Source organism: Falco biarmicus, chromosome 3 (genome assembly GCF_023638135.1).
Source record: "Falco biarmicus isolate bFalBia1 chromosome 3, bFalBia1.pri, whole genome shotgun sequence".
Taxonomy (NCBI): domain Eukaryota; kingdom Metazoa; phylum Chordata; class Aves; order Falconiformes; family Falconidae; genus Falco; species Falco biarmicus.
The window spans coordinates 42,905,610-42,933,021 of NC_079290.1; the positions used below are offsets into that span (position 1 = coordinate 42,905,610).

Below are 27,412 nucleotides of genomic sequence, written 5' to 3' on the forward strand. Positions count from 1 at the left end.
TGGATTGCTTATATTCTGCAAGTACTGTTTTCAGAACATCCAAACACAGCTTTTTTTAATGTATACTCTCCTATTAATAGATTTGTAATTTAATTTTTAAATATTAAATGCAAGTAGAATATCTCCTTAATTTCCGACTTTCTCATTAATATTTGTTTGGGTTTGTTTTTCTTTTTAAAGATCTTTCTAAAGCTGATGGAGGAACATTTGATGGTGAAAGCAATGAGTGTGAAGAGAAGGCGCAAGAAATTGTAGAAAGTATTGTGCAGGAAATGGTGAACATAGTAGTTGGAGGTATTATATTAGTATCTGTCTAGTCAATAGTGACTGCAGTCTGAATCTTGATATTAAGAATTATTTTAACACTTCTGAATATTTAACTAAAATATGTCATTATTTAAGTAACACATGCTGAAAAAAACTGAGTTGTCTCACCTTAGCTGTGCGTTATTTAACAGTAAAACGGGCAACATTTCATAGATGAATTTACACTCTCTATTGGAGAGTAATGTTCTTTTTAAAATACAAATACTTGTTCCTTTTTTTCCTGTTTTGTTTCCACGTAAACTCTTCACCAATGGGCCTGTCTCTGTAGTAGCAGTGTTAGCACTACATTTTTCAGTTTGGTGGAAAGTGTATATCAAGTCTAACTTTTTCCCCTCAAAATACTTCTTAGAAACTTGGTGGTATGGTGAACCTGGCAATGTAATGATATACGTAATTTTTTTACTGTAGTTCTCATTAGTGGGAATTAAGAGTATTTGGAATTCTTTTAGTTATATAATGCCATGTAAATTCTGCCTTAAGCTCCTCCTTATGATACTTTGCTTATGATTGTTTTAGTATTTAAACATTAGATTTAAAAGCTCATCTTAACTTGCAATCTTATGCAACACATGTTTTTAATTTTTACATCTTTTCTGGTAGATGTGGAAGGGACTGCTGAAAATGCAGGTGGTGATGGCACAATTGTAACGTTAGAGGATGGCAGTGACAGTGAAAACATTCAGGCAAATGGAATTCCAGGGACTCCAATTTCTGTTGCTTATACACCATCTTTACCTGATGACAGATTATCTGTCTCTTCCAACGACACTCAGGTACAGGCAATTATAAATTAGGAAATACTGAAAGAAGTAGTATGTTTTAAGTGTTGCCCAGCACTTGTGTGAAGAGTGCTTAATGTAATTCCATAAAATAAGTTACTTCGATGAATTTAAAGTATTAAGTCACATTCTGAGCATTATTCTATTTTAATGCACTATTTAAATTTAAATTTTGTTGGTACATTTTGCACATGATGCCTTTTTTTATCCTAGCGTATTTTAGCTGCCCCACAGAATACACTGTTCCAAGATTAGAGAACTCAGTTTCCCGTCTTTTGAAGTTCCTGAGAAACTGTAATTCTAGTGTTCGTTATACATAATGAAGAATATATCAAATTATAGACAGACTTCTGTAATTTCAGTGTGCTCTTTTCAAATAGTAAATAAAGATTTTGAGCCTATAGCATCACTTTACTGAAATTATTTCCGATTGAAAGGTTCACATCTGAGAGGATTTGATTTTCATTAACAAAAGATGTGAAAACATACTCCCTCTCTTGTATCAGATACCAGCATGTATGCACTATCAGCTGACAGAGAGTATCTGCTGTCAAAGTGTACAGAGTAATTAGATTTGGGAATAACAGAATTTTAAGCTAAAAAAGGTACAGGTGACATATGCCAAACAGAAGATTGACATTAAACATGTTGCTTATATAAGGAACAACAATACAGAATTGCAAGAACTTAATAATAGGAGGTGATTATTGTACCATAGAAGTTTTACCAAACTTATCTTGCCACAGATATGGAACTACTTGCATTCTATTAAAATGTCAAATTTTATTTTTAAACTCATTACCTGCTGAAAATGTCTGAAGGCAATTCACTGCAAGTTACCCTACTTAAACATGACCTACCTAATTTCATGACAGTCTTTAATTAATTTTGACTTTTTAGCGAGAAGGCAATTTTTATTATGCAGTTTGTTCATTTTAATTGGACTGCAGAATATTTTGTTTTGTTTTAGTCTTGAGACCGTAAAGCTGTAGTGAATTGGTTGTATTTGTATAATATGTTAACTTCTTGTTGCTAGGAGGTGGGGATTTCCCTACACACCCTGCTAATGCAAAATGGAATACTGAAATATGTTAACTTCTTTAGGAATCTGGAAATTCTTCAGGACCTACCCCTGGTGCTAAGTTTTCCCACATTTTACAAAAGGATGCCTTCCTTGTATTCAGGTCACTGTGTAAACTCTCCATGAAGCCCCTGTCAGATGGACCGCCAGATCCAAAGTAAGTAGAATTAAGAGTTCTCATAATGGATCTTTTATTTATGGAAAAAAAAATATTTAGATATTCTGCATGTCCACAGTTATTGAGAAAATAATGGTTATGGTTAAAAAAGCCTGGAAACTTTGAAAAGGTACTTTTATGTTTTAATGCATCTTTTGTATGTTAAATGAAAACAACCTCTGCTACCCATCTGCCTGTTTAAAAGTTTCTTAACAGCATCTGTGCTTCCTGTAAGTGCATCATGTTCCTCCTAGTTGTTGTTTTTCAGAAGAGTTTGTAAAGAAGGTCTTCAGGTATTTTTGGTCTTGGCTAATGTTGCTCTGCTTTTAAGTAATACCTAGGTTCATAATCATTGCTGGTTTTGCCCATGATTTCTTACATCTCTTGTATACTGGGTATCTGGTACACATACCCAACACTACTTCATCTTAATAAAAGCTCCTCACTTTGAGCTGGTACTGGTTATGATAAATTCATGATACAGTGTTTCATTCTTTTGCTCAGGTTGGACGTTTTGCCAGCCTCCTTAATCAAAACACAAATGTTTTGAAAACAGTCTTTATTTGGCTGGTTTGGAAATCTTGTCCCCTAACTGAAGATACTGTGTTTTCAATTTGGCTTAGAGAATTGTTTGTTGTAAACAATAACAAAAACTCTCCTCTATAGATGGGTACCAGGATTAGTTGTAAGTGTTGGCAATGAACTTTGCTTTGCTGAATCTTGGATAGAATTTATATGCATCTTTTTTGCACATTAGGAACTATTCGTAGTAATTTTCAAGAGGAATGCATTTTTTTTCCTAAGATATTAAAACTGTAGTATGACTTCTGATAACAATCAAAGGTCCAGTATTCATCAAGATAAAATCAGCTTTACTGTTCCAAGGTCTAACACTTAAAACAGGTTAACTTTAAGACAGTTTATTTTTATCACTGTGTGTCATGGATTTAATAAGTTGAAAATAATTATGATGTAGTAGAAAGGTTTTGAAGTGTTAGTCTAGAACCATGTTCAAACTGTTATCCAGTGATGCACCACGGGGAAGTCAGGACATTCAAGAATGAAGACTGAGGGATGAGGTTTTTCCTCACTGTTTTTGAGAATTCGTCTTCCAGTAAATGCCATTAAAATCCTGTGGCTTTAGGCAGTTCTCTGAAACTAAGACTGTCCATTTATTAAAGGCTTTAATGGATTAACTCCTTCTGGAAGAGCAGCAGTAGCTATTGAGACACCTGGAGCATCTCATCTGAATCCATGGCATCCTTGAATTAAAACTGATTAAGTTCTTCATATGGAACAAATTGGAGGAAATGGCATTTAGGGCAACAAGAATTAGCTGCAAAGGTATTCAAAGACATCCTGTGTTTGGAGAAGTGCCTAGAATTTATTGGTGGTTCTGAGGCATTGATGGATTTTTGAACTATTACAAGCATGCTGTAATTGAAAGAGGAGGTGTAAGATATCTACAGCTTTTAAAAAAAGTCTTATCTGCCTCTTTAAAAATCATCTTTCAGGTGAAATTGGCTATGAAGTCTTGAGTGAAAATATTTTTTAATTTTAGGTAACTGGATTTGGAGCTTTAGCTTAAAATCACAAAGCTGGGAATTGAGAACAGTGTTATGCTTCCTGGCAGCCTGCTTATGTTTTTGTCTCCTTTTTCCCAGTACTAAAATATGATGGTGGATAATTGTCTGGAAGGTTCACTTAGTAGATTTTAGTCCTTAAACTTGTGTTAAATTAAGTGTGCTTCACACATCATACAGAATTTGTGACACCAGCAAGTTAGGACTTCAGTTATGAGCTGACACTTTCTGGAAGTAGGCAGTATTTAATCATTTATGATTGAAATTGTCTTCATATTTATATTGTTACATTTCATAGCAAAATATGGTTTGATCATGTGCTGTCTGTACACTTGATACGTGATGCAAAAATGAGTCTTTTTGCATCAAAGGAGATTGTTACATTAGGTTCCATGTCGCTGTGCAGTGCTTAAAGCCAGGCATTTTCTTGAAGAACTCTTACAGAAAACTGTTTTGGGGCATTTAGTTTGACCTGTAGCCCATTAGGAGGAATGGGAGGAACAAGTTCCTCACTCAGTTTGGCTAGGTTTTGCTTCTTAAAAGTATCTTCAGACCAAAAGTATAACCTTGGGATTATGTTCTATGAGTTTGAAATGTTTGCAGATTGATTCTCCCCCTCATCCCACTTTGTTTGCCAGCTTGCAGAAATCATTGAGTTTATTTGCAACATACTTGTTATTAATTTGCATTTTTGTTTTTGGCTAGATCAGAATTAGTTGGGGTTTTTTTATTAAGCTTGTATTGTTGCTTGTATGCAGCATATATCTAACTACTGTGTGTCACATGTTGACTTGAAGCGCTCCTTACCATGTCTGGGTTGTACTGTATGAAAAATTTCCTGTCATTGTTTCTTATGTTTCATAACTGTCCTCTGTCAGTAGGAGGTTGTTCAATGGAAGATGTGGACTGTCTTGCTGGGGAAGCCATTTGTGTCTGTACATGCTCTTCAGAATAGCTGTAGTCTTTTTCATGATGATCAAAAGTGGGAAGGGACATCAGGAGTCTGAGGAAAGAATGCTTTCACTCAGAATGCTATTTAAATTGCATTATATTTTCATAGATGTAGATTTCCTTTACACTTTTTTTTCTGTGTATGGTTGGGAAGGGGATTGGCTGGGGTATGGGGTTTTTTTTGTTTTTTAAAGCATAATTAGTAGCACTGTTCTGACATGAATTCTAGCTTACTTCAGTCTGTAAGAAGTGTGATGTTACTGTGGAGCACTTGACAACACTGCAGTTGCCTGACTTTGCTATTGCCCTGCTTAAAATAGGCATGTTATGTATCTTAGCTGCTCCTGGAGTGGGATGGGGCCAACAATTGATAAACAATATAAAATACTGTATTTGAGAAAAGAGATTTCAGTTTTGGGATTAAATAGGTCAGGCAGTACAGCTATTGTCTTTATGGTCCTTCAGCTCTCTTTCCATGCTGGTGGTAATGGCGGAGGAGGAAGAATTATTTCAGCCTTTTGGTAGTCAGGGTTCTGTAGATGGGCTGGATGTGTTAGGTGGGATCTTCCAAAAATCCATCAAAAGGAAAGAATGCTCCCTTCATCATCTGGCTAAGGTAAGCAGCATTGCCTAGTGTTGCTGCTGTTCTGTGATGCTGTACTGCAAAAGAGTGGCTCAATAGTAATGGAGAGAAACCATAACTGGACAACTTTATTCTTGCCCGTTTTCTTGGCTGAAGTGTGACCACTTTAGCAAAGATGATCAACGTGTTTTTATGACTCGTTCTACACCAGGTTGTGTCAAATTTGAGTTTTTCCCAAACATTCCACATATAAAATCATTGTGGTGTGTATTGACTTTTCAAGAGAATGTTTCATTTTTTTTATGATTTACACTGCTGATATACTGTGTTGTTTTATTCTAGATCTCACGAACTGCGATCAAAGATTCTTTCCTTGCAGTTGCTTCTGTCCATTCTGCAAAATGCAGGACCTGTCTTCAGGACAAATGAGATGTTTATTAATGCTATTAAGCAGTACCTTTGTGTTGCGTTGTCAAAAAATGGAGTCTCATCAGTTCCAGAAGTTTTTGAACTTTCACTTTCCATATTTCTTACCCTTCTCTCAAATTTTAAGACCCATCTAAAGATGCAGATTGAGGTACGTTACATGAATTTCAAATTTAAGGGGTGGGGTGTGTCAACATTTGTTGATATTTAAGTGTAGCTTGGTCTTGTTTAGATAAATTTGTTTTCCTTTCTGAATGTCAGCTTTTGTGTGAGACCTGCCAGATCTTCCCATGCACAGAAACTCTTTTTCACCCAGTGGCAATGGACTTCCTTGCAACAATTCCCTTGAAATCATCTTCAAATAAAGTATCAGCATTTCCTTTGGAATACTTGGAAATTAAATAAGATTTGCACTGTAATATCAGAAGTAATGTGACACTTGGTGGTAGCGTTAAGTTTGATGAAGTGGAAAGTGACACAAAAACTTTTATAGGAATGTTTAAAAAAATCCATCATATCTTAACTAGAACATGAAATGAAGTACCTAGTTTATGTTAATGTCTATTACTAAGTGATGAAATGGCCTACTTACTAAGACATTTTATAGCACAAAACATGCTTTGAATTACTTTGTGATTGAGGTGAATTTTTACTATCATAACTTACTATGCCCACACTCACTACTATTACTATATGAGTTAGTTTCCTTTATTTAAGAGGTTTCAGTTGGCTGTGGCATGGTATTATCACAGAATGATGCTGAAGCTCAGAAATGAGTGGGTTTGTGGATAAGCTCAGTCAGCCAGTATTTAATAATGTAATTAGGAAGTTTTAGCTTTCCACTGCGTAGTACAAATTAAGAAAGTGAGTACACTTAGAAAAAGACTATGTAATACATGATTTGTAAAGGATCTTAAGAATAAAAATTAATGACTTGAAATGCACTGTGGATTCTCTTTGAGGTCACTTGAACAGATTTCTTTCTCTAGGGAAATCCCAACCATTTGATTATTGTAGCCACTTCTCTTAGTATATCAGGGCCTATATCAATACATGTCCCGAACAAGATAATCTCATTTGCTTAGTCTCAAAAGGTGTACACATGATTTAGTTCCTTGGGCTGTAAGTAGGGAGAAGTCCATATTTTTAGCAATTCTTTGAGTTATCAGAGTCCTGCAAAAACATTGCACATTTTTCTCACTGGATTGGTATTTTCTGTTACAGGGGAAAGCAAGATGTATGTACAGGATTTGTTCTTGACTTCTTATTCTTGTGCCATAGGGTACAAGTAGTTTCTTGGAACAATTGTGCCCATTTGAACCACATGGATACCTTCGTGTGTCCCATGTGTTACAGATCTTAATTCCACGGTGAATAAAGTAGTAGTGTGCACAGTGTATTCCTGCTGTTCATTTTGGTAATTTTATGTTTTGGGTGTTGATGTGAATACTGAAGCCTAAAGATTGTCCTGTAAGTGTGGAGGTTAAGTACGTGAAAAGGCATTGAGAAATGTTGATAGTGTTGCTGTTATAAGGACCTTGAATTTGGGGATTTCTTCATCTATGGCTGTTGTGTAAGTTGGTAGTGTTTGGCAGCTTTGGAGGAGGAACCTTATTTTGGCAGTACCAAGTCAGAAGGATATTGTGTTCTGATCACTTACCAGGTTATTTTGCAGGCTTTTTGGGGAAGAAGCAATAGGATTTCCAATATTTTCTTGAGCGTAGCTTGGATAAAAATACAGATTTGATGACTGATTGAACATGCCTTGAAAATATGATGCATTTTGAAGACTTCCAAGGCAAACTGCGCTCAACAAGCTGTAGTGCACGTGCAGTGTTCAGCACATCAGACTGGGCTCAGCTGCTCTTCAGTTACACAGCCTGCTTCCCAGAAAGTGTTTGACTTGCTGTGAGTTTGCAGAGCTTACAAGTCAGTGTGTAGGTGGTAAATGCTTTGCAATCCGACTTCCCTGACAGAAGTTTGATGAGCTTCCATCACTACCATCTTTTCCTAAAGTCCAAACAGAAAATGAAGCCGTATCTGAGGAAAATTGGATATAGGATACTGTACACTATTGTAGCAGCTTCTAGAATATGCTAAATTAGGACCATTACAACATAGCAGGGCTGCATTTCCTCCTAACCAGTGTGAAAGCCAAAAGCTTGATGCTGCCAAACTATCCATCTATTAAAAAGTACAGGGTCAGCAATTTCTAGAAACTTATTCTTTTTCCTGGTTGTGAGCTAAGATTTCCTCCTCATTCAGCTACTGATCCTAAAGGTTATTCAGAAGATGTGGGTAGACAGGCAGATAACTTCACATTCAGTTTCTGTCTTAGAGCTGTAAGGAGAGCCATATGCTCTGATTTATAATATGCAAAATCTATATATTTTGGGATTGAGGCGCATTCTTCATCTGTGTAAAAGAAACTTTTGGCATATTTTAAAATAATAGTTTCAAATTCTGTTGAAAGTAAGCCTGCCTTGGTCCTTTGACTTAAATATTCAGCTAACACTGCTGTCTGATAATTAAAATAGTTTGAATTATACCTTAATTGTATTGTAACTGTATTTCTAAATGGGTCAATGAATATATTTGCAGCAAGTCCTAGATATCAGGAGATTTGAGGTATCATTTAGCTATACTTTATTTATACATATAACCACCCTTTAATAACTTTGAATAAGCTATCTTAAACCTCTTGTTTTCAGTTGACCAAGCTAAGCAATTAGCTCTTTTCTGGTTTACTTTTCTGTTATGCTGGGAATGAAGTCTCAACTTTGATATGAATTGCACTGAGTAACAGTGATAGATAGCACTTTTAAATATCTGAAATTTACATGATCAGTATGGTTTTGAGAAGCTGTTCATTCCAAGGTATGCTTGTCCAAGGTTGACACTGGAAGCAAGAAGCCAGCTCTATCTCAGAAGCATAGAGATCTAAAGTGTCTTCGTAGTATGCAGACCTTCCAGCTGATTTCTCTTTTAGCTTAGATTTGGGTTTAATTTTTATACTTGAAACTTTTTTTTCTGCTCCATCAGTGACTTTTTAAAATTCCCTACGAGAAAAAAATTACTTTCCTGATTCCAGAGGATATATAAAATTACTGTCTTTCAGTAAGAAATCAGAAAACAGTAAATATGTGACTAAGGATTGCTCATAGCATGATCTTTATTAAAATTTTATGTCTTCCTCTGTTCAGATTACATAAAGTTGTGGCTAAAATCATTCTAGTACTCTTGAGTATATTTAAGCGCTTGAAAGTCTTTCATCTGTTATGTGTTGAACTCCTTAGGTTTCATAGGGATCCTTTCCTTATTAAGACTAGTAACTGGGATTTTGCTGGTGTGCATTTTTAGAGAAAAAGAGGCTAATAAAATGGAAATTTTGTTTGCGCATTTTGCTTCAGGAAGTAGTTTACCATCAAAGTTATGGGTTTTCCCTGAACATGTGACTTAAAGCAAAATTAGCCTTGTGCTTATCTCTGCCTGGCTAATAGCATAAAAAATTCTGAAAAAAAAATCAGTGTTATAAGGGAATGTATAATACTTAAAACAAGGGTAGTTATATATTTGGATATTTGCATGTTGCTGTCAGAGAAGAGGAGCTTGATGGCTTGAGCCTATTGGCAGTGTTCTAGAAAAAAAAAAAAAGTGGGTTTGGTAGACACTACTGGCTATGAAGGTGTGAGCACTCAGAAGTGCAGAACAGTGATGTAATGCCATGTAGCAGTTCACATTTTTGAGTTCATATGCAGTTGCTGCTACTTAGGAAAGAAGTGAGAAAAAGCCTGTTGTAGCTCCTAAGCATGCTTAGCTGAAATAGTAAGCCTATACTACTAATGGATCTGGCGAGAAACTAATTCAGAGGGAATAAAATAGCCCATGTTCCAAACAAAAGCATCTGTACTGAAGTGATTTCAGGGAAAACTAGTACCTCTTTTAGGGAAGAGTAACTTTCCTATTAATGGACCTGCTGCATTTTTTTGTGCTGTGCCTAACCAGTAACTAATTTCAGTAATCTCATACCATGCAGTTATTCTTTTATGTCAAGACTTTTTTCTTCAAATGAAGGTCTGATACTTTAAATTGGTGTAAGTGGCTGTTTGTTTGCGCCATAATATCATCATCTCACAGAGAAAATCTTTTGTGGTGAGTGAGGTAGTATTTCCCCTTTCAAAATCCCAAGTGAACTTGTAAGAGCAGCTTAGACTTCTTGTTAGGCTAAATTATCCTGAAGGACTTCACATCATTCCCGGTTCTTCTGGTTTTGAATGATCAGAATATAAAGCAAATTTTTCAGCTGGACAGAAGTAATTATTCAAATCCTAATTTGAATGTATCAAGCAGAAGTTGTATTTCCTCCTTTCTTTCCCGCCCCCTTCCCCGCCTTTTTTTATAATCTCCTGTACCTCTAAAGTGCTGCTTTCAGAACTATGTCAGAATATTGACTGTCAAAGTGAGTGACTAGATTTTTATTTTTTTTTCTCCCTCTTCTTGGAATTTTGTTAGGTTTTCTTCAAAGAAATTTTCCTGTATATCTTGGAAACTTCTACTAGCTCGTTTGATCATAAATGGATGGTTATACAAACGCTGACAAGGATATGTGCAGGTATTAAGGACCATTTGCTTCTAGTTTTTACATTTTTATGCTAAAGAACAAAACTGTACTTGTCTTTCATCAAATGATCTAGTTTTTGTTCCAAATTTGACAACGTCACTTTGTTTATAGATGCTCAGAGCGTAGTGGACATCTATGTGAACTACGATTGTGATTTAAATGCAGCAAATATATTTGAAAGGCTGGTTAATGACCTATCAAAGATTGCTCAAGGAAGGGGTAGCCAGGAACTTGGCATGTCCAATGTTCAGGTAAAAATTCCACCAAACTTCATGAAGCTTCGTGTTTCTTGGCATGATAGTTTAGTCTTAACCTGTCCATTCCACTCATGTATTGCTTTTGAAATCTTTTCTAGGAATTAAGTTTGAGAAAAAAAGGATTGGAATGCTTAGTATCGATCTTGAAGTGCATGGTGGAGTGGAGTAAAGATCAATATGTAAATCCCAATTCACAGACAACACTTGGTAAGACACGAGACATGTTTCTTCTGGCTTTAGTAAAGAGCCACTGCAGGAGTTTTGTGCATTTTTCTAGTATTTTGATACTGTTCGTGTCCAGATTGGTAAAACCCCTTGCATTAAAAAAAGGAGAGAGAATAAACTTTTTTGTTTTCGTTGGTAAAAATATTCCTAAGTCTGGATTGGTGCCATTTGAACAACTTACCTTAATTGTATGAACTCCTAGAAAGCTACTACACTGAAAATTACTAAATCCTGTTATTTTGTGTATTTCTAGTTTTAAAAGGATCACAAAACTTACTTTGAAGCTGCCATAATTAAATCTAACTTCATATTGATTAAATTATTGCTGAAGCAAGCTGGATGGAGAGTATTTTTTTCATTCATTAATACATAGCTGTAGAACTTTCAGTGTTGTAAGCAGTGAAGTAACTAAATCATTACTTGTTTCTGTCTGACCTGAGATGAAAAGTATTAAGGTTATACCAGAACTTTGAGAATTAAGTGCTTCAAGTTGCAGATGAAGAAGTAACCTTTTCAGAGGTGGTTAGCATGGCTGGCTGTGCACCTAGAGTACCACTTCCTTGGCGTGTCTGATCATAAAAGCTTTTAGACACTCTGTTTCAAAAAACTTAGAATAGTGTGAGTCGCTTCAGGTCAAAAGCAACATTGGACTTGAAAATAAAAGGAAAGATCTGTAACTGGGTTTCTAAGGTGTCATATATTTTTTTCCAAGTGCTTACAAGTGATAGTTGTAATTGAAGACTTAAATTTCAGAAATGTGATGGACTGAAAGAATCACCAATTGATATGTTGTAGTGATTTCTTTTTTTATTGTTTTCCCAACTAAAACAAAAGCAAAATATTTATGTAAAATTCATAGACATTGATGATTACCTTACTAAATTTTAGAAGTCTTCATAGAGAATTTGAGAATAACCTGTGATTATAGTTTCTTTTCACTGTATGTATTTTGTATGTATATGTAACCCTTTCCAATTTATAGGCCAAGAAAAACCCACAGAGCAGGACAGCAATGAAACCAAACACCCAGAGACAATTAACAGATATGGAAGCTTAAATTCCTTGGATTCTACTGCTTCATCAGGAATTGGCAGTTACAGCACACAGATGTCTGGCACTGACAACCCAGAGCAGTTTGAGGTCCTAAAGCAACAAAAGGAAATAATAGAACAAGGAATTGACTTGTGAGTGCCCTTTTATCACCCATGGGAGGGTGGATTCTTTTGGAGCTATGAAGATTCCTGGGTTTTTCTTCCTTCTCCTCATAGATACTCATCTTGTGTTAGGAAAAAAACTCTGGATGTAACAGCACTTCCTCTGATGAAAGAGTGCTGAATGGTGTCCCCTTTGGAGCCTGTCAACAGTGTTTTGTGTTAACCTAATTCCTCACAGCTAGAAGATGAGTACTCTGAATGTTTGTTCTTTTTTCTCCAGACCTGCTTGTCTAAAAATAAGATTTTTATATTTGGGTAAAAAGAACATTGAATTCATGTGATCAGTTGAATACGACCCATTTTAGTGTGTACATTACTAATGAAAGTGCCTATATACTTAAGCTGATGCTTCCTTCTGATTAACTTGTCATAATTATAACTGAAGGATGGTATATTTTCTCAGTGCAGTCTGACATGAATCTTCTGTGCGATTTCAGCTTTGTCACCTTACCTCCTCCTCAGTGAGGTCACTTTATGCAAAATGGAAGTTTTCTGTAGTATAATTCTCAGACTGTGAACAAACATGCCTTAGTCCTGTAGTTTCTTTCAGTAACCTGGTTTCTTGTCTTGCACATTTCCATTCTTACAGGCAACTCACGGATTTCTTGATTATTTCATACAGATTAAAACAAAATGCAATAGAGCATAATTGTTCCTTTCTGAGCCAAGACTTTGCTATTTCTGTGGAATATTTTTTTTTCTTCATGAGTGCCAGAGTAAATGATAGTGTTTAACTCTGTTTACTGGGAGCTGCCACACTGGCAGTTACGTAGCAAAGAGGAAGAGGTGGCTGTTTACAGAGGAAAAAAAAAACATTAAATCATCCAATGATGAAGGGAATAATCATAGAAGGGAACAGCTCATTCCTGTCTAATGCACAGTTTGATAAAGGAAAAACATCTAATATGTAGATTTTCAGTACCTCATCCAAAATTACTGAATCTTTGTACCTAAGCTGGTAAGACTTTATGCATGGGGAAAAGGGTTAACTCTCATTCTATCCTGATCTTAATTGTACAGATTCAATAAGAAACCAAAGAGGGGGATTCAATACCTTCAAGAACAAGGAATGCTTGGCACTACCCCTGAAGATATTGCTCAGTTCTTGCATCAAGAGGAAAGATTAGATTCAGTAAGAAAACTGTTTTCCTGATGGTTGTATTTGCTCATGCTAATGTTTTTGTAGTAATTGTAAATCACATGATAGTGTTTTAAAGTGTATAACGTTATTGTACAATGAAGAAAAGAAAACTTCTTTCTCTTCTGAAATGTATAAGTTCAAGGAATTTGGAGTATGCATTAGAGCTATACCCAGTACTATATGCATCCTACAGTTCAGCAAAGTGTAAAGGAAAAGACTGACCTCCTTGAGCTGACTCAGAGCTTGTACTTAATCGCTGGTATAGCTAGAAGCATCTTACCAAACTGTATGTACTTTAGTCCAGTAAAGGACTCCCAGAAGTAACTGTCCTTCAGAGACTGCTAAAAAATAACCTGGTGCTACAACATGAAAAGCATTTTTTTGCTGCCTCTCAAAGGAAAGTTATTTAATCTAGATTAGTTCTCTGATCTTATTTACTGCTAGCAGCTGTTGCTGGACTTGGAAGGGTCCTGTAACATATGGCTGAGGTGGGTGGAAATATCTCATGTTGGTATTGTCATGAAAAACTTCACTTTCTGAAACAGCAGCCTGCACCATTATGCTTAGTAGCCACCCCATTTACTTTCGAAGGAAAGGCTTGTATATGCCCGTGCATGCACCCGTGACTGAAGTTACAAATTTCAGTATTAGAACTTGGACTCAGCCATCAAAACAAATTCTTAACTTGAGTTCACATATACAGGCATCTTTATCTGAATGCACAGTATTTTTCACTGTACTGTATTGCATTGACAGTGATCAGCTTGGATGTTTTTGAGTACCAGCTAGTTACATATGAGCATCGCTTGTATCTGAGACCTGTACTCTAGTGGGAATAAAGTTGAGTTCAGTAAGCTTTTCATTCCTGCAGTAAGTTTCCTAACTAGAAAAATCATTACAGCAGAGAACAATCAATCACTGCTAATATCAACTTTGTCTTGTGCACATGTGGAATTCTTCTGATAACAAAAAAAATGGTCAATGAGTAAAACCAGAGGAGGAAAGTAGGCAGATATTTATGAGCATGTAAGACTATTATGATGGAATATATGGCCAAAATACTTTGCTTTAGATAGCAGAGTAGAAGCAGGAATATGTCTTAGTTAACTGAATACAGGCCTCTTTTTGTGAGACCTATGGGCAGTGTGACTCTGTGGTTCTTAGTTACTATTTTTTTGCCAGTGTAAATGCACTAGTTTGTCTTTTCTTATTTTAGACTCAGGTTGGGGAGTTCCTGGGAGACAATGATAAATTTAACAAAGAAGTCATGTATGCATATGTAGACCAACACGACTTTTCAGGAAAGGATTTTGTTTCAGCTCTGCGCATGTTTCTAGAGGGATTTCGTCTTCCAGGAGAGGCTCAAAAAATTGATCGCCTAATGGAGAAATTTGCTGCTAGATATTTAGAATGTAACCAAGGGTAAGGCGTACTTTGTCGTCAGAACTTTGGAAAGCTGAATAATAAGTAAAAACTCTTAATATGTTAAATTTGCTGTTCTTTTTCTACTTTCCCCTTTCAGGCAAACTCTTTTTGCAAGTGCAGATACTGCATATGTTTTAGCTTACTCAATTATCATGTTGACAACAGATCTTCACAGTCCACAGGTATGTTGCTAGAAACATACTTGCCTAATCCATAGACATCTAACTTGCAGGCTTTGTGACAATTTCGTCTTAAAAGCTTGATGTTCAATTTAACACCAGTATGAGTGCAAGAAATATGGTACCTTAAGTTTGTGTATCTTTTAAGTAACAGTGTTGTGTTTCATGGGTAGTGAGATTTGTAAGTTGTTTTCGTTAGACCTTTCTGTAAGGTGTCAACTTTGCTACTCTGTGTTGAATAGGAATTGTGTCGATTTGCTTTCGTATTATGGCACTCAAAGTAGTGATCTAACCTATAGTCAAAGCCAGAACTTGTGTAATTACTTAACCGTTGATTTTAACACAAATCTGCTCCTGATTTCAGTCCGTTTGTAAAAGTAATGCAGTTTTATTTTGATAAATACAGCTCAATTCTGCAATGTATAGTATTCAAAGTTGCAGTTATTAGCCATCGTCGTGTATTTAAGCAAAATCTGGAAAGAGTGTTGAACTCTTATGAGATTATGGGATTGTGTTTAAAGTAGATAGCTTGGTCTGTATGACAAGATAAACCACATTTTTATTTTTTTAATGTATGACTAATTGATCTGCGGATCCTACTGAATGTTTGAGTGTTGTAATGCCCACATGGCCTTGCATTATTTTGTAGTTTTGACAGTGTACTCCTCCATGTGTTTGATACTTAAAAATGTCTTCTGAATAAGCAGGTTTGTCCTTGATGGTAACTTCATCTGTCTGTCTGCTTTATAGGCAGCATTGTAACTCTGTGAACTTGCCTCATTTATTGATATTAATAGCTGCTTTCTGGGTTTCAGGTTAAGAATAAAATGACAAAAGAACAGTATATTAAAATGAATAGAGGTATCAATGACAGTAAAGATCTCCCTGAGGAGTATTTGTCTGCTATCTATAATGAAATAGCTGGAAAGAAGATTTCAATGAAAGAAACAAAAGAATTAACAATACCCACAAAATCCAGTAAACAGAGTAAGTAATTGCAATGTTAACTTTCTTCCAAGTATTGGCTCTTCGGTTTCACGAAGCTATTTTAAAATGAGATTAATGAAGCAAGCACTGCTTACTTCACTCAAAATGAGTCCTAACTTCTAATTTAATATCCTTTTTTATATAAATGTGCGATGCTACCTTCAAATCTGTGCTAAATGCAACTGCTTATTTTCACTTCTGCATCTGAATTGCTGGTACTCGGTGCATTGACCATGGAGAAGACAGATTTTGCTGTTCACAGCAACATAGGGAAACGCGGTTGAGGGCTTTATGAACTGACAGCAGTGCTGATGGGCATAGTGTAGAACAAACACAGTAGTTGTGCCTTCTAAGGTAACCGTTGTGTTTTCTTGCCCAGTCTGTCATCTGCAAAAATTTTGCATTATTTGGTTTGTAGGGCCCTAATTTATGCACTTTTTAATTATCTTTTCCTCTCTCAAATACCAGAAAAACTTCTTTGTGTGTTGTGTAACGTGAAGATTCAGATGTTATTCATTCTAGCTTTTCTACAGAGAACATAGGGAGATTTGACTTTTTCTCAATATAGTCAAATTTGAATACTTTTAAGTCCTAGGTTAGCCTTATGAACAGACTGCTTACAGGAGCATCTGGAGAAAAGAATCCCTCTTACTTTCGATATTTGTTCAATTAGTATAATGTTGTATTAGAACTTTACAAAGAAGCTGATTATTACAGTCTACTTGGATATCACTTTCTTCGTGAGATGGAGGTAACATTACTGAAATGAAAAGGTGTTTAAGGTAGTTGTTCCACAGAAAAAGGTTGTTCACTTATTTTTATTGTTATTTTGTGTGCTGATGGATTGCTACAAAACTTCTGTTTGCTTTGAATTTTGCTTAGTGGATGTGATATGCTGTCAGTTGAGGTGATGGAGGAGAAATGTTTGTTGTGCAAATCTTAAAATGTTGTAAAGGTTTAAAATTTGGTTACGTTTTATACATAAGTTTGCCTTAAATTTTATCTATATTGAAAAGAAATATCTTGCTGATGTAGTAATTTCAGAAAGTAAAGATAATGCAAAGAATGCATCCAAGTATGGCACTTAATGAAAAGTTTTAAAATGTTATGTTCCTGAAAGCACCACTGCTAAAGATGCACAAATGAGAGGAATAAAAATGTGTTTACAGGTGTTGCCAGTGAGAAGCAGAGAAGACTTCTGTATAATTTGGAAATGGAACAAATGGCTAAAACAGCTAAAGCTCTTATGGAGGCAGTGAGCCATGTTCAGGCACCTTTTACTAGTGCAACACACCTGGAGCATGTGAGACCCATGTTTAAGGTGAGACACATGTTTAGATGCTTACCTGGAATATCACATAGTTTCTTAATACAAAATACTGACTGACAGGATTTCTTGAAAATACTGAAGTTTTACATCTGCTATGTTTTGATTGTTTAGTAAGTTATTTTACTTGCTACAGGAAATAAGGGGTTTTGAGCCTTACACTGCACTTTCATGTACCCTGGAATTCAAGAAGTTTCTATGCTGATAGAAGCAGCATCTTGATATAATGGAGGAGTTACAAGGAATATAATGGAGGAGTTACAAGGAATATGTTGAGGAGACAAAAGTATAGAGAGTAGTTAAAAACTCTAAATTACAGGATTTTTATTTCAGGTATAGAGGTGTAGTAAAAAATTCCAGATTTATAGTGAGAAATGACTAATCCCAGATTATTGTTTTGAGTTGCTCCTACTGCTTCTGAGGGAGATTACTTCATTCCATTTTGGGGAAGCAGTTATCGGAACAAACTTCTGTCTAATGTTGGCGGCTACAAATTAATATTTTAGAAAAGCTACGGCAGTCATCTAGCTTTGGGGGAGGTAGCTGGGCCTGTATTATACCATTATTCTAAACACCTGTCTACACTATTGCATAAGTGCAAAGCTATCTGCATGGCAAATGCCTTTTCCATACCACATCAATTACGAAGAATTTTTGAACTTTGAGGAAGCATTTGGGGGGCAGATTTTGTTACAAGACTACAGAGCATAAGAACATGTTTAGCTCTTTGCTGATTACTTTAAAAGCTAGGGGGTTATCTCCACTGAGAGGAGAATAAGAACAGTCACAAGAAAGAAGGGTCAGGATTTAGAATATTTCTATCTTACGTGGGTTTCTAACTGAAGATAGATTCATAGAATCAGAATACTTTATGTTGGAAAAGATCTGTAAGATCATCAAGTCCAGCTGTTAACGTAATGCTACCCAGTCCATTAGCCATGTCCCTAGGCACCACATCTACACGTTTTTTAAATACCTCCAGGGACTCCAGGTGACTCAACCACTTCCCTGGGCAGCCTGTTCCAATGCCTGACAACCCTTTTGGTGAATCACCTTTTTGGTGCTTTTTCCTGACATGCAGTCTAAACCTCCCCTGGTGCAACTTGAGGCCATTTCTTCTTGTTCTGTCTCTTGTTACTTGAGAGAAGAGAACAACACCCACCTCACTTACAACCTCCTTTTGGGTAGTTGTAACGAGCGCTAAGGTCTCCCCTGAGCCTCCTTTTCTCCAGGCTAAACAGCCCCAGTTCCCCCAGCTGCTCCTCATAAGCCTTGTGCTCCAGCCCCTCCACCAGCTTCGCTGCCCGTCTCTGGACACGCTCCAGCCCCTCAGTGTCCCTCCTGCAGTGAGGGGCCCAAACCTGAACACGGCATTCGAGGGGCGGCCTCACCAGTGCCCAGTGCAGGGGGACGGTCACTGCCCTGGTCCTGCTGGCCACACGGTTTCTGACACAAGCCAGGGGGCTGTTGGCCTTCCTGGCCACCTGGGCACAGTGAGGATCTAGCTGTATGATTGCTGTCCATGAGGCAAGCAGTTCCGAGTTCTTTATTTCCATATTAATAAAAGCAGCATAGTACTCTGCTTGTGCAGAATAACACTAAATGAAGCCCTTGTTTAAGATTCAGGGTATCACTTGACAGAGCTGTACTATACATAATCTCTCTCTTGACTTCTTTAAGGCTGAAATGATTTGTATACAGGCATCTGTAAAATTCTGAGACTCCTTCCTTAAGATACCAGCCTTATACTCTATAACATTCCTAGGCTTTGGTATCTGAAAAGTACATTTGCAAAATCCATTTTCAAAGGAGCAAAATATGAAGCATCAGGCTAAATTAACAACCTAAATGCCTTTTGTGAAGGTGCAAAGCATTAGAAGTCTCCTTACCTGAGGATGTTCATAAACTAATTGAAAGTACTGAGGACAGTGTAATACATTGAACAGAGAGCTGTCTTCTCAAAACAGTGAGAACTGTGGAATTTAAATATTTAACTTCACCTTTTCTTATTTAGACCTCGATTTTTATTTCAGCAACATTTTATACATTTCTGGGTATCTCTTTCACCCATTGATGCCAGCATAAAATTGGTGATTATAACTTTATTTACAGATAGATTTGCTAGATTATTAAAACAGAACAAAAATTCACTTTATGGACACACCTAGGCACAGCAAAATTGATTGTCTATTCCAGAGGCTTAATTTTCACTTTTAATGACAAGAGTCTGTTACAAATAACTGTAAATCTAGTTATAACCTAGATAAGAGTTATCTTGAGATCGTTCTTAAAGTATTTAAGTTTTGGAATTTTTAAGATTAGTTTTGACTTTAATAGGTGTGAAAAACTAAAAAAGGGGGGGGAAAAACCTCCAAATACACTTCTGGAACATGGAATCATAGAATAGTTTGGGTTGAAAGGGATCTTTAAATGTCGTGCAAGAGGAAATTAAGCCCTAAATCTAGGAATTCATCTGATGTCTTTAATACTGTCCCAGAGTAATCATTTGGTGTGTCCAAATGTTAAATGTGTTTCTGAGATAGTGCTTTTTGGTGTTGCACCAAAGCTCTGTGGGGCATCATTTTATTATGAAATCAAATGTGAAATCTGTTGCTCCCTGCTGTGCCCATGATTATGTATTTCATCTGGGGTGACTTCAGGTATAATTATTTCTAAAAGCATTCCGGGAACCCTGATGTTTTCTCTCCATACCACTTGTAGTTTGGGAGGTTCCTCTGCATCTTTGGCTTGCTTTTTTCTGCCCGTAGGAGAGGGAGCCTTGACCGCAAGGACAAGACCATGTGGAATCTCCTGCAGTAACTTTTAGTTGACTGTATTACACTCTCATTCTCATCTAAAGGCAGAAGAATAAGAAATGTCAACAGGGGCTTAGATACAAAAAGATGGAGGGCTGAGGGCAACAAAATTACAAGCAGAGATATCAAGGAAAGAGTCATGTTTTGTCTCTTATTGTGGTTGTCTTGCTGTAATTTTAGTGGAATGAACAGTTTGCTGCCCTATTTATTTTAGGCTTTTTTTTTTTCTTCTGGTGTTACCAGGACAAACTTGTCTTATTTAAGTACATACTTCTCGTTAAAAAGGAATCTATTCTACACTGTGTCAGTTCTTGCAATAACTATTGACTATATCTTTATTTCTCACTGTGAGAAGATACAGGTTATCCCGAGAATACCAGAACTCCAGTAGACATCTAAGACATAGTTTTGGGGTTTGTTTTTTATTTCCAGCTATCTAAAGATTGTTGTCTGTGTTGGCTGCTGAGGGTGAGGGGGAATGCTTCTAAGGGGAGTGTCAGTCTGTATTACTTCTATCCTATTCTAGATCACATGTCTCTTCTAACCATGCTTCTCTTGGGTTCTGTGTCTGATGTCTGTGCTGTTCCATTTCCTTTTTGGCAAAAGGCAACTTCAAGGTTAATGATGTGAGTTAAGGGCAGAATTCACACTTTAGCAAGGTGTTGAAGCTATAACATTCCCTTCAAGTAGTAAGAGTTGCTAATGTAACTTATTTTGCATACATTGCAGTTGGCATGGACCCCTTTTCTAGCTGCATTCAGTGTGGGTCTACAGGACTGTGATGACACAGAAGTTGCCTCTCTTTGTTTGGAGGGTATACGATGTGCAATCCGGATTGCTTGCATTTTCAACATTCAGGTAAAAATTCTAATATTGAGACAATACTTTGATTTATGTACCAGCAAAATGTTAGTGGGGTGCTAGGAGTCCTTGTTGCTGAAGCTATGCACTGCAATACCTAGAGGCTGCCTCCTTCTGCGATTACTACTTCATCTGATATTTGATTGGAAGTGTTTTAGTGACCTTTATTTTTCCTGGTGTTTTGGATAAGTGCTGCCATGCCTGTGTACTGAATTTTTGTTTCCCCATGGGCTGACTACTTTTATGTCAAAGTACTTTCTCTGTAGCTTTGTTACAAAGCTGTTTGGCTTTGTTTTGATGTTTCATAAAATGAGTCTTTCTATCCTATTTCATAAGTGAAGTAGTATCTCTGTGAACTGTGTTTGAAATACTGCTCTCAACTTCAGAAAATTCAAATAATCTGAGACTTCTATAATTGGATACCTTTTTAACAGTTAGGGCACTGGAGAAGTAATTTCTGATGTAATGCATGAATGTATCTTGCATTAAGCACAATGCCAAGAATTCCAGACTCTCTGGCTCCAGAGGGTAATTCTGATTAAACTTGGGCACATTTTTGCACACTGCACCTCCCCCCCCCCCCGCCCCTTTTTTTCCATTTTAAAATCATTGGTAGTGAATGTACAATTATGTTATTGTAAACTATTAGTTAATACATCATCTGCCATAAGTCCATTGTAGGGATAGCTGAAGAGAGGGACAAGCAATATTCCTGTTTGACATTGCATTACTTCATGTGTACATTGAAAATTAAAAAAAAAAAACCAAACACACGTGCCCCCCCCCCCCCCAAAAAAAAAAAAAAACCACTCAAAAAACCCCAAAACCTTGTAAGACTAACTTTAAGTAAAAACTGTTGAACTATGATATGACAGTGAATGCTGTGGTTCCCTCTCTCCTTGCATTTGTATTCAGAAAATTAGGTAACTTTTTATCACTAACGTGGAAAGACACGTTGGAATCTCTGATACAGCTGCTTCAAAAAGTGCGTTTGAGATCATGTAAGGTTTCCTTTCTCTGTCTTTCCACTTCATTTTCTCCCTGTGCCCCCAACCAAACAGACTTTAAAATTTCATTAACAAAACCTTCCCTGGAGCCTGCAGCTGTTCAATGAAATTCACATTCCTGTTATTTTTGTTTCTAAGCTGCAAAAGCAGAGCTGGTACAAATACCACTTTCAGCAGCTGCAGAGGTTAGCTCCCAGTGCTGCAGTGGCCTGCCTTGGGTGGGGAGGGTAAGGATGTGTTTGCTCTAAGATACCCATGCTCCAAAAATGTACTAGAATCAGTCCTACCCTTCAACTGACTTGGGACAAACAACACTTCTTATTTGCTGAAATTTAAAAATTTGTATTTTCAGCGTAAGCAATATTCCTTCTTGGGAATTCTGTTTGTTGTCATCATTAAAAACAATACTGGTTTGTTGGTGATGTCGGTATGTTGGAGGATGATTCCATTGCACAGGGTCCTGATTAGATGGCAGTGTTGTCTGTGTTCAGACACAGATAGCTCAGGTGGTTTGAAGGACACTGGTAAATCTGTACTTGGGCTGACTTACGGATCTTTTCTGTTGGAAGCAGGTTTTTCCTCTTGTGCTTATTTCATTGAATAAACATGCAAAGCTAAAATTGGTCTCTAACATTAGTTTATAGACCTTAAAAGATAATGGAGGGAGCTGAAGGCATTTAGTTTAAAGAAAATTCCCAAAGCACACATATAGTTTAAGCTATGCATGTTCACCTCTAAAATGTCAATTAAAGAGTCTGGTTTTAATTATGTTTTTAATCTTAGACTGTCACAGAGTCTGGCTTTTGTCTTCAAGCATCTGGGACAAGATACCCATCAAAAGGACTTACTTGATTTGTTATATCATCTGGTTTTACTTTCTAGTTGATGGACACATTGTTTAGTTGTTTTTCTCATACTTCAATGGCTTAGAAAAAGGGGCAGAGAGGGAATATCTGTACGTTACAGAGATGGAAGGTAGGACTGAAAACATTTTCCTTTTACGGAAGATAACACAGTTGGTGGACTCTAAAGCTTATTTGCTTAGTATTCTTTCCATGAAAATTCCATTTTTCTGTGCTTATCGATCATGTGCTGTGCCTTTGCTGGTGTACCCTGTAGTAGTAGTTGGATTTGAACATGGCAGCCATGCTATGTGGCTCTGTGAGAATCCATCCCTTCTGTCATTGCCCGCTGTTGTGGGGTTCATGTTTTCTCAATGAAACAGACATTCTTCGCAGGACTTTTTTCTGAAATATTTTGTATTTGGTTTTATTAAATGCTCAAAGAGTTGGTGGGGTTTTTTTATTTATTTGAAAACAGTCTTAAACATCCAAACAGTTAAATATATTTCATACTTGTCATTTGTTTCTCTGACATACAACCATTTGGCTTTATGGCCTTCATGTCGTATATAACAGGAGAGTAAAATGCACTTGTGAGCTCAGCTGTAATCCTCTTTTTACTGTTGTAATTAGTACCTCAAATTACATAAGATCTGAGGAGTTTCCTTTGGTGTTTATAGATGCACTGTACATAAAAATCTGGTACATACCTGCAGAACATTTTTTTTGTGAGATTTTACCTGCCTAGACTATAGATCACTTGCTGTTCAGCCACCCATGACAGTCTCATCTCACAAGCTTCTGAGGTGCTTCAGATGGAGTAGATTAGATAATACAATTTGAGCTGGTTTGTGAAATTAAAAAACCCATGCTGTTTAAGTACATTATCTAGATTCTGTGACCAAAAAAAACCCTGCAGTTTGAGAGGGTCTGCTAATAGGGCAGCATTTCCAGAGTAGGTCCGTTACAAGAATATTAAAAGCTTAGTTAAAGAATCCTATTTCTTAAACAGCATCCTGTTTCCCAAAAAAAGCCTCCCCCAATCCAAAAAGACCAAACCCAAAAACCTAACAACCACCTATATGTTCTATGCTGTCAGACATTACGCTTCACGTTCCTGAAGAGTGGGAGCCTGATTTTATTCCACAGCTTACTGCAGAAGAACATGAGATATTTTCATTATGTAGAATGCTTTGGAAATTAAGTTCTAGGAAGAGAAAGGTAAACAGTATATTTGCTGAAACCACACAGATTGTACTAAGCAAGAAACTGAGAAAACGCTTACAAGAGGTTTGTTTGGTTTGGTTTTTTTCTCCCATTTGTAGCTTGAAAGAGATGCCTATGTCCAAGCATTAGCAAGATTTACATTACTTACAGTGAGTTCTGGGATTACTGAAATGAAGCAGAAGAATATTGACACAATCAAAACTCTCATCACGGTGGCTCATACAGATGGAAACTATTTAGGAAATTCCTGGCATGAGGTACAAGAGTCTTTTGTATTTGAACTGTAAGAAAGCGCGTGTACTGATTTTAAACAGAGTAGTGTGCTTGTTTATGCATAAATACAGTGCTTTTTAGATAAGTGCTGCATATATACGTTTGTACATACATTGTGTAGAATTACACATTGTATAGCCAATAAAGTAGCAAAACATGTCCAAGTGAGAAATAAAATTGTGAGATATTAATCCAATAGTATTTAAATTAATACTAATTTTAGTCAGAAGAGCAGAAATAGTTGCCTGACCTTGGTTGTTCGGGGCAGGGGGTGTGTCTAAAGCTCTGCCTTTAGGTTTCTGTTTAGTTGTTTTTTAGTATTTTAAACTGCTTTTTGTTGATAAACAACGTCTTTATGCTCTGAAACAGATTCTGAAATGCATCAGTCAACTTGAACTGGCACAGTTAATAGGAACTGGAGTAAAACCTCGCTACATCTCAGGGACAGTGCGTGGCAGGGAAGGTTCTCTTACTGGAACAAAAGATCAGGCACCCGATGAATTTGTGGGGCTGGGACTGGGTAAGTAATGCAGACATGAAGGATTTACTTTAACTGGCTTTGTTCAGACAGATAGTAAAGTTTGTCCTTTGTTTTCATTATGGTTGACTATGAGGTTCAGAGACGAGACCATGAAGTAGTCCTTGTAAAACTAACTTGGATAAACCTATTCCTATTTCTGGATATTTGTTTTGCTCTGTTAAGTATTATTGATAGGATAGGGGAGAGGGAAATGTGAGTGATGCATTACTCATTTCTATTAACATACAGCTGACCAAATAAGAATGGATTGCTGATGGTATGACCAGATTTAGTAATATTGCGACGTTAGTGCACCAAGTATTTTACCAAACTGGCAAGTTAGCATGTGTAGGTTAATCACCCTGTTACGAAATTTTGTGAGAAACACACAGTATTCAAACCAAGTGGGAGATTAGTCTGACTTAAATTGTGAAATTGTTTCCTCCTCCGTTGGGTACTTTGATACTGAATAAGTAGCTTTTGGCTCTCAGGCCAAGTTAAAAAAAAATACTTCATAAATGAGATGATGTTTCCTATCCTCCTAAAGAAGTATACTGGTCTTTCCTTAAATCATCTTTAAAAAGGTACTGGTTAATTTGGGTTTTTTTAATAGCAACGCAGCTAAAGACTTACTGGTTTAGGGTGTTGGGGAACTATGGAAGTGTCAAGGAAGGATATGTAACTCCATTTGACTGTTAGGAAGTTTCAATTTTAGTATAATGCTCAGTGTCTCCAGCCTTTTGAACCATTACACCCACAGTCCAGCAAAAGCTGGTTTCCCTCAATTTTTCATGTAAATTTTCTTTCTTCCCCCCCTTTTTTTTTTTTTTTTTTTTTTTTTTTGAGGAGTAATGATTATTTTACTAGTTTCCCTGATCTCAGCCTTCAGCTTGTCCTAATTGTCTGGCTTTGTGTTCTCCTCAGACAGGTTTTTCTTACTCTGCGGTCAGTCCTTTTCTTTCCATAGTGCTCTCCTCTGGCCTGCCTCTATGTACTCTACTCCCCCCACCTTGCCAAGAGCTGCTGAAGCAAGATTTATGTTACTTACAGTGAGGCTTATGCCTGGAAATTAATGCATCTGCCAACATCTCGTATACTGAGCTTCTTCCTGCCCTTCTAATATGCATCCTCCAGTTTAGTGTTCCCCAGTGACCTATCCAGCTGGGCTGTCTCCAAGTGCTGGCAGTTTCTTTATGCTTAAGTGACTGGCCTTTAAAAATTTTAAGTCCTAATAGCTCAAGAATGTAAACTGTAGTCAGGTGTCTCTAAATCATACTTGCTAGTTGTTGGTATAGATCCAACTCGTAAAGACTTTTTTCCCCTCTGTCAACTACACTTCCAAGGAAAATAGTGTATGCCCAAATGCATAACATGTTGTTTTCTGAAATGCTTGTTACAGTGCACATATGGAAACTTAACCTATTTTTTTATTAACCCCCCCACCCCCCTCAAATAATACCCCTCCAGTCTTACAGGGAAATGCCTAACTAAAAGGAATTTGGTTTTCATACACTTAAGGGATGTTAGAACATAGTCTTTTTTGCAATTGTTTTAGGTTTTTCACTGTTCTCCACAAATCCTGTGTTGCAAATACTTCAATTTCCTTATACTTCCCATTAACCTAAATTCCTGTGAAGAACCCACAGCACATATGTCCATATATACAGGCACATATTTTGAAAGAAAACAATTGCTTAATTAGAGTAAGTGAAGTTGCAGTCTGGTGACACAGAACCTCCATCTTTCAAATCTGCTTGCAAAATCAGACATGCATAAGCTGCAGCATTCACTTTTCTTACTGAAGTTAAAGTGTGGGTTATTAAAAAAAAAAAACAAAACAAAACAAATAATCAACAAACCCAACCCCCCAAACCCCTTTGCTCATTTACTGTGTACTCTTCAGGTATCTACATTTGAACTGTGAAGTTCAGCTTTCTTCTGCTGTAGTTCCTATTCACAAACTTGGAAGACAAAACCTGTTGCTGTGGCATAGCCATAGTGTACTTCTTAGGTAACCAGAAATTCTCTTTAGACAATGGGAATCTGAGGAATCAGTTTTTCATAAAGCAGAATAACATAGGCAATTCTTAACATTTCATTGTAAAGGGTCTTGTAACTGTTAGAATAGAAATCTGCTGTCTGTTTAGGTTTTCCGGTATTAATTATAAATCCTATGATAATAAAGATTTCTTATGTAAAGTGGCAGAGTTGGCTAGGGTTACCAGACTTCTTGGAAATAGCCCTTCAAATTCACTTCACACAGCTGCTCATCTGGTATTTTTCTCAGCTGAAGCATTACCAAGATTCAAGCTAATTTGATACTGGCAGCTTGTGTGCTTACAAGAGAAGTCTTGACCAAACCTAACAGTATTATAAGTTGCTGAAATACTAGTATAAATTTACGTATGTACGCATGTATATACAGGAAGGTTTGTACATAAATGCCCTTAAAAATACTTCAGATGGGTCAGTTTATCTAGATTTGACAGACAGTCATCTCCAGCCGCCCCCAAGCGTAGAACACTGCAAGACTCAGAGGCAGACTTTCGGGAGGCAGTCTTAAACATGAGAACTTTTCATTTTGGCAGAGCTCTGAGGACAGA

At 36.8% G+C, this 27,412-nt stretch overlaps 1 protein-coding gene across 2 annotated transcripts in view; it reads left to right on the forward strand.

Moving 5' to 3' along the window:
• Nucleotides 1–27,412, forward strand: part of ARFGEF1 (ADP ribosylation factor guanine nucleotide exchange factor 1) — a 95,153-nt gene that overhangs the window by 46,970 nt on the left and 20,771 nt on the right. For both annotated transcript variants that reach the window (XM_056331267.1, XM_056331268.1), the window contains exons 7-22: nucleotides 181–294; nucleotides 928–1,100; nucleotides 2,211–2,344; nucleotides 5,804–6,038; nucleotides 10,400–10,499; nucleotides 10,620–10,759; nucleotides 10,864–10,972; nucleotides 11,973–12,174; nucleotides 13,225–13,336; nucleotides 14,562–14,767; nucleotides 14,868–14,952; nucleotides 15,765–15,936; nucleotides 17,106–17,257; nucleotides 20,809–20,937; nucleotides 24,115–24,273; nucleotides 24,659–24,809. In XM_056331267.1, the coding sequence (XP_056187242.1) occupies nucleotides 181–294; nucleotides 928–1,100; nucleotides 2,211–2,344; nucleotides 5,804–6,038; nucleotides 10,400–10,499; nucleotides 10,620–10,759; nucleotides 10,864–10,972; nucleotides 11,973–12,174; nucleotides 13,225–13,336; nucleotides 14,562–14,767; nucleotides 14,868–14,952; nucleotides 15,765–15,936; nucleotides 17,106–17,257; nucleotides 20,809–20,937; nucleotides 24,115–24,273; nucleotides 24,659–24,809 (2,373 nt within the window). The remainder of the gene's footprint in view (nucleotides 1–180; nucleotides 295–927; nucleotides 1,101–2,210; nucleotides 2,345–5,803; nucleotides 6,039–10,399; nucleotides 10,500–10,619; nucleotides 10,760–10,863; nucleotides 10,973–11,972; nucleotides 12,175–13,224; nucleotides 13,337–14,561; nucleotides 14,768–14,867; nucleotides 14,953–15,764; nucleotides 15,937–17,105; nucleotides 17,258–20,808; nucleotides 20,938–24,114; nucleotides 24,274–24,658; nucleotides 24,810–27,412) is intronic.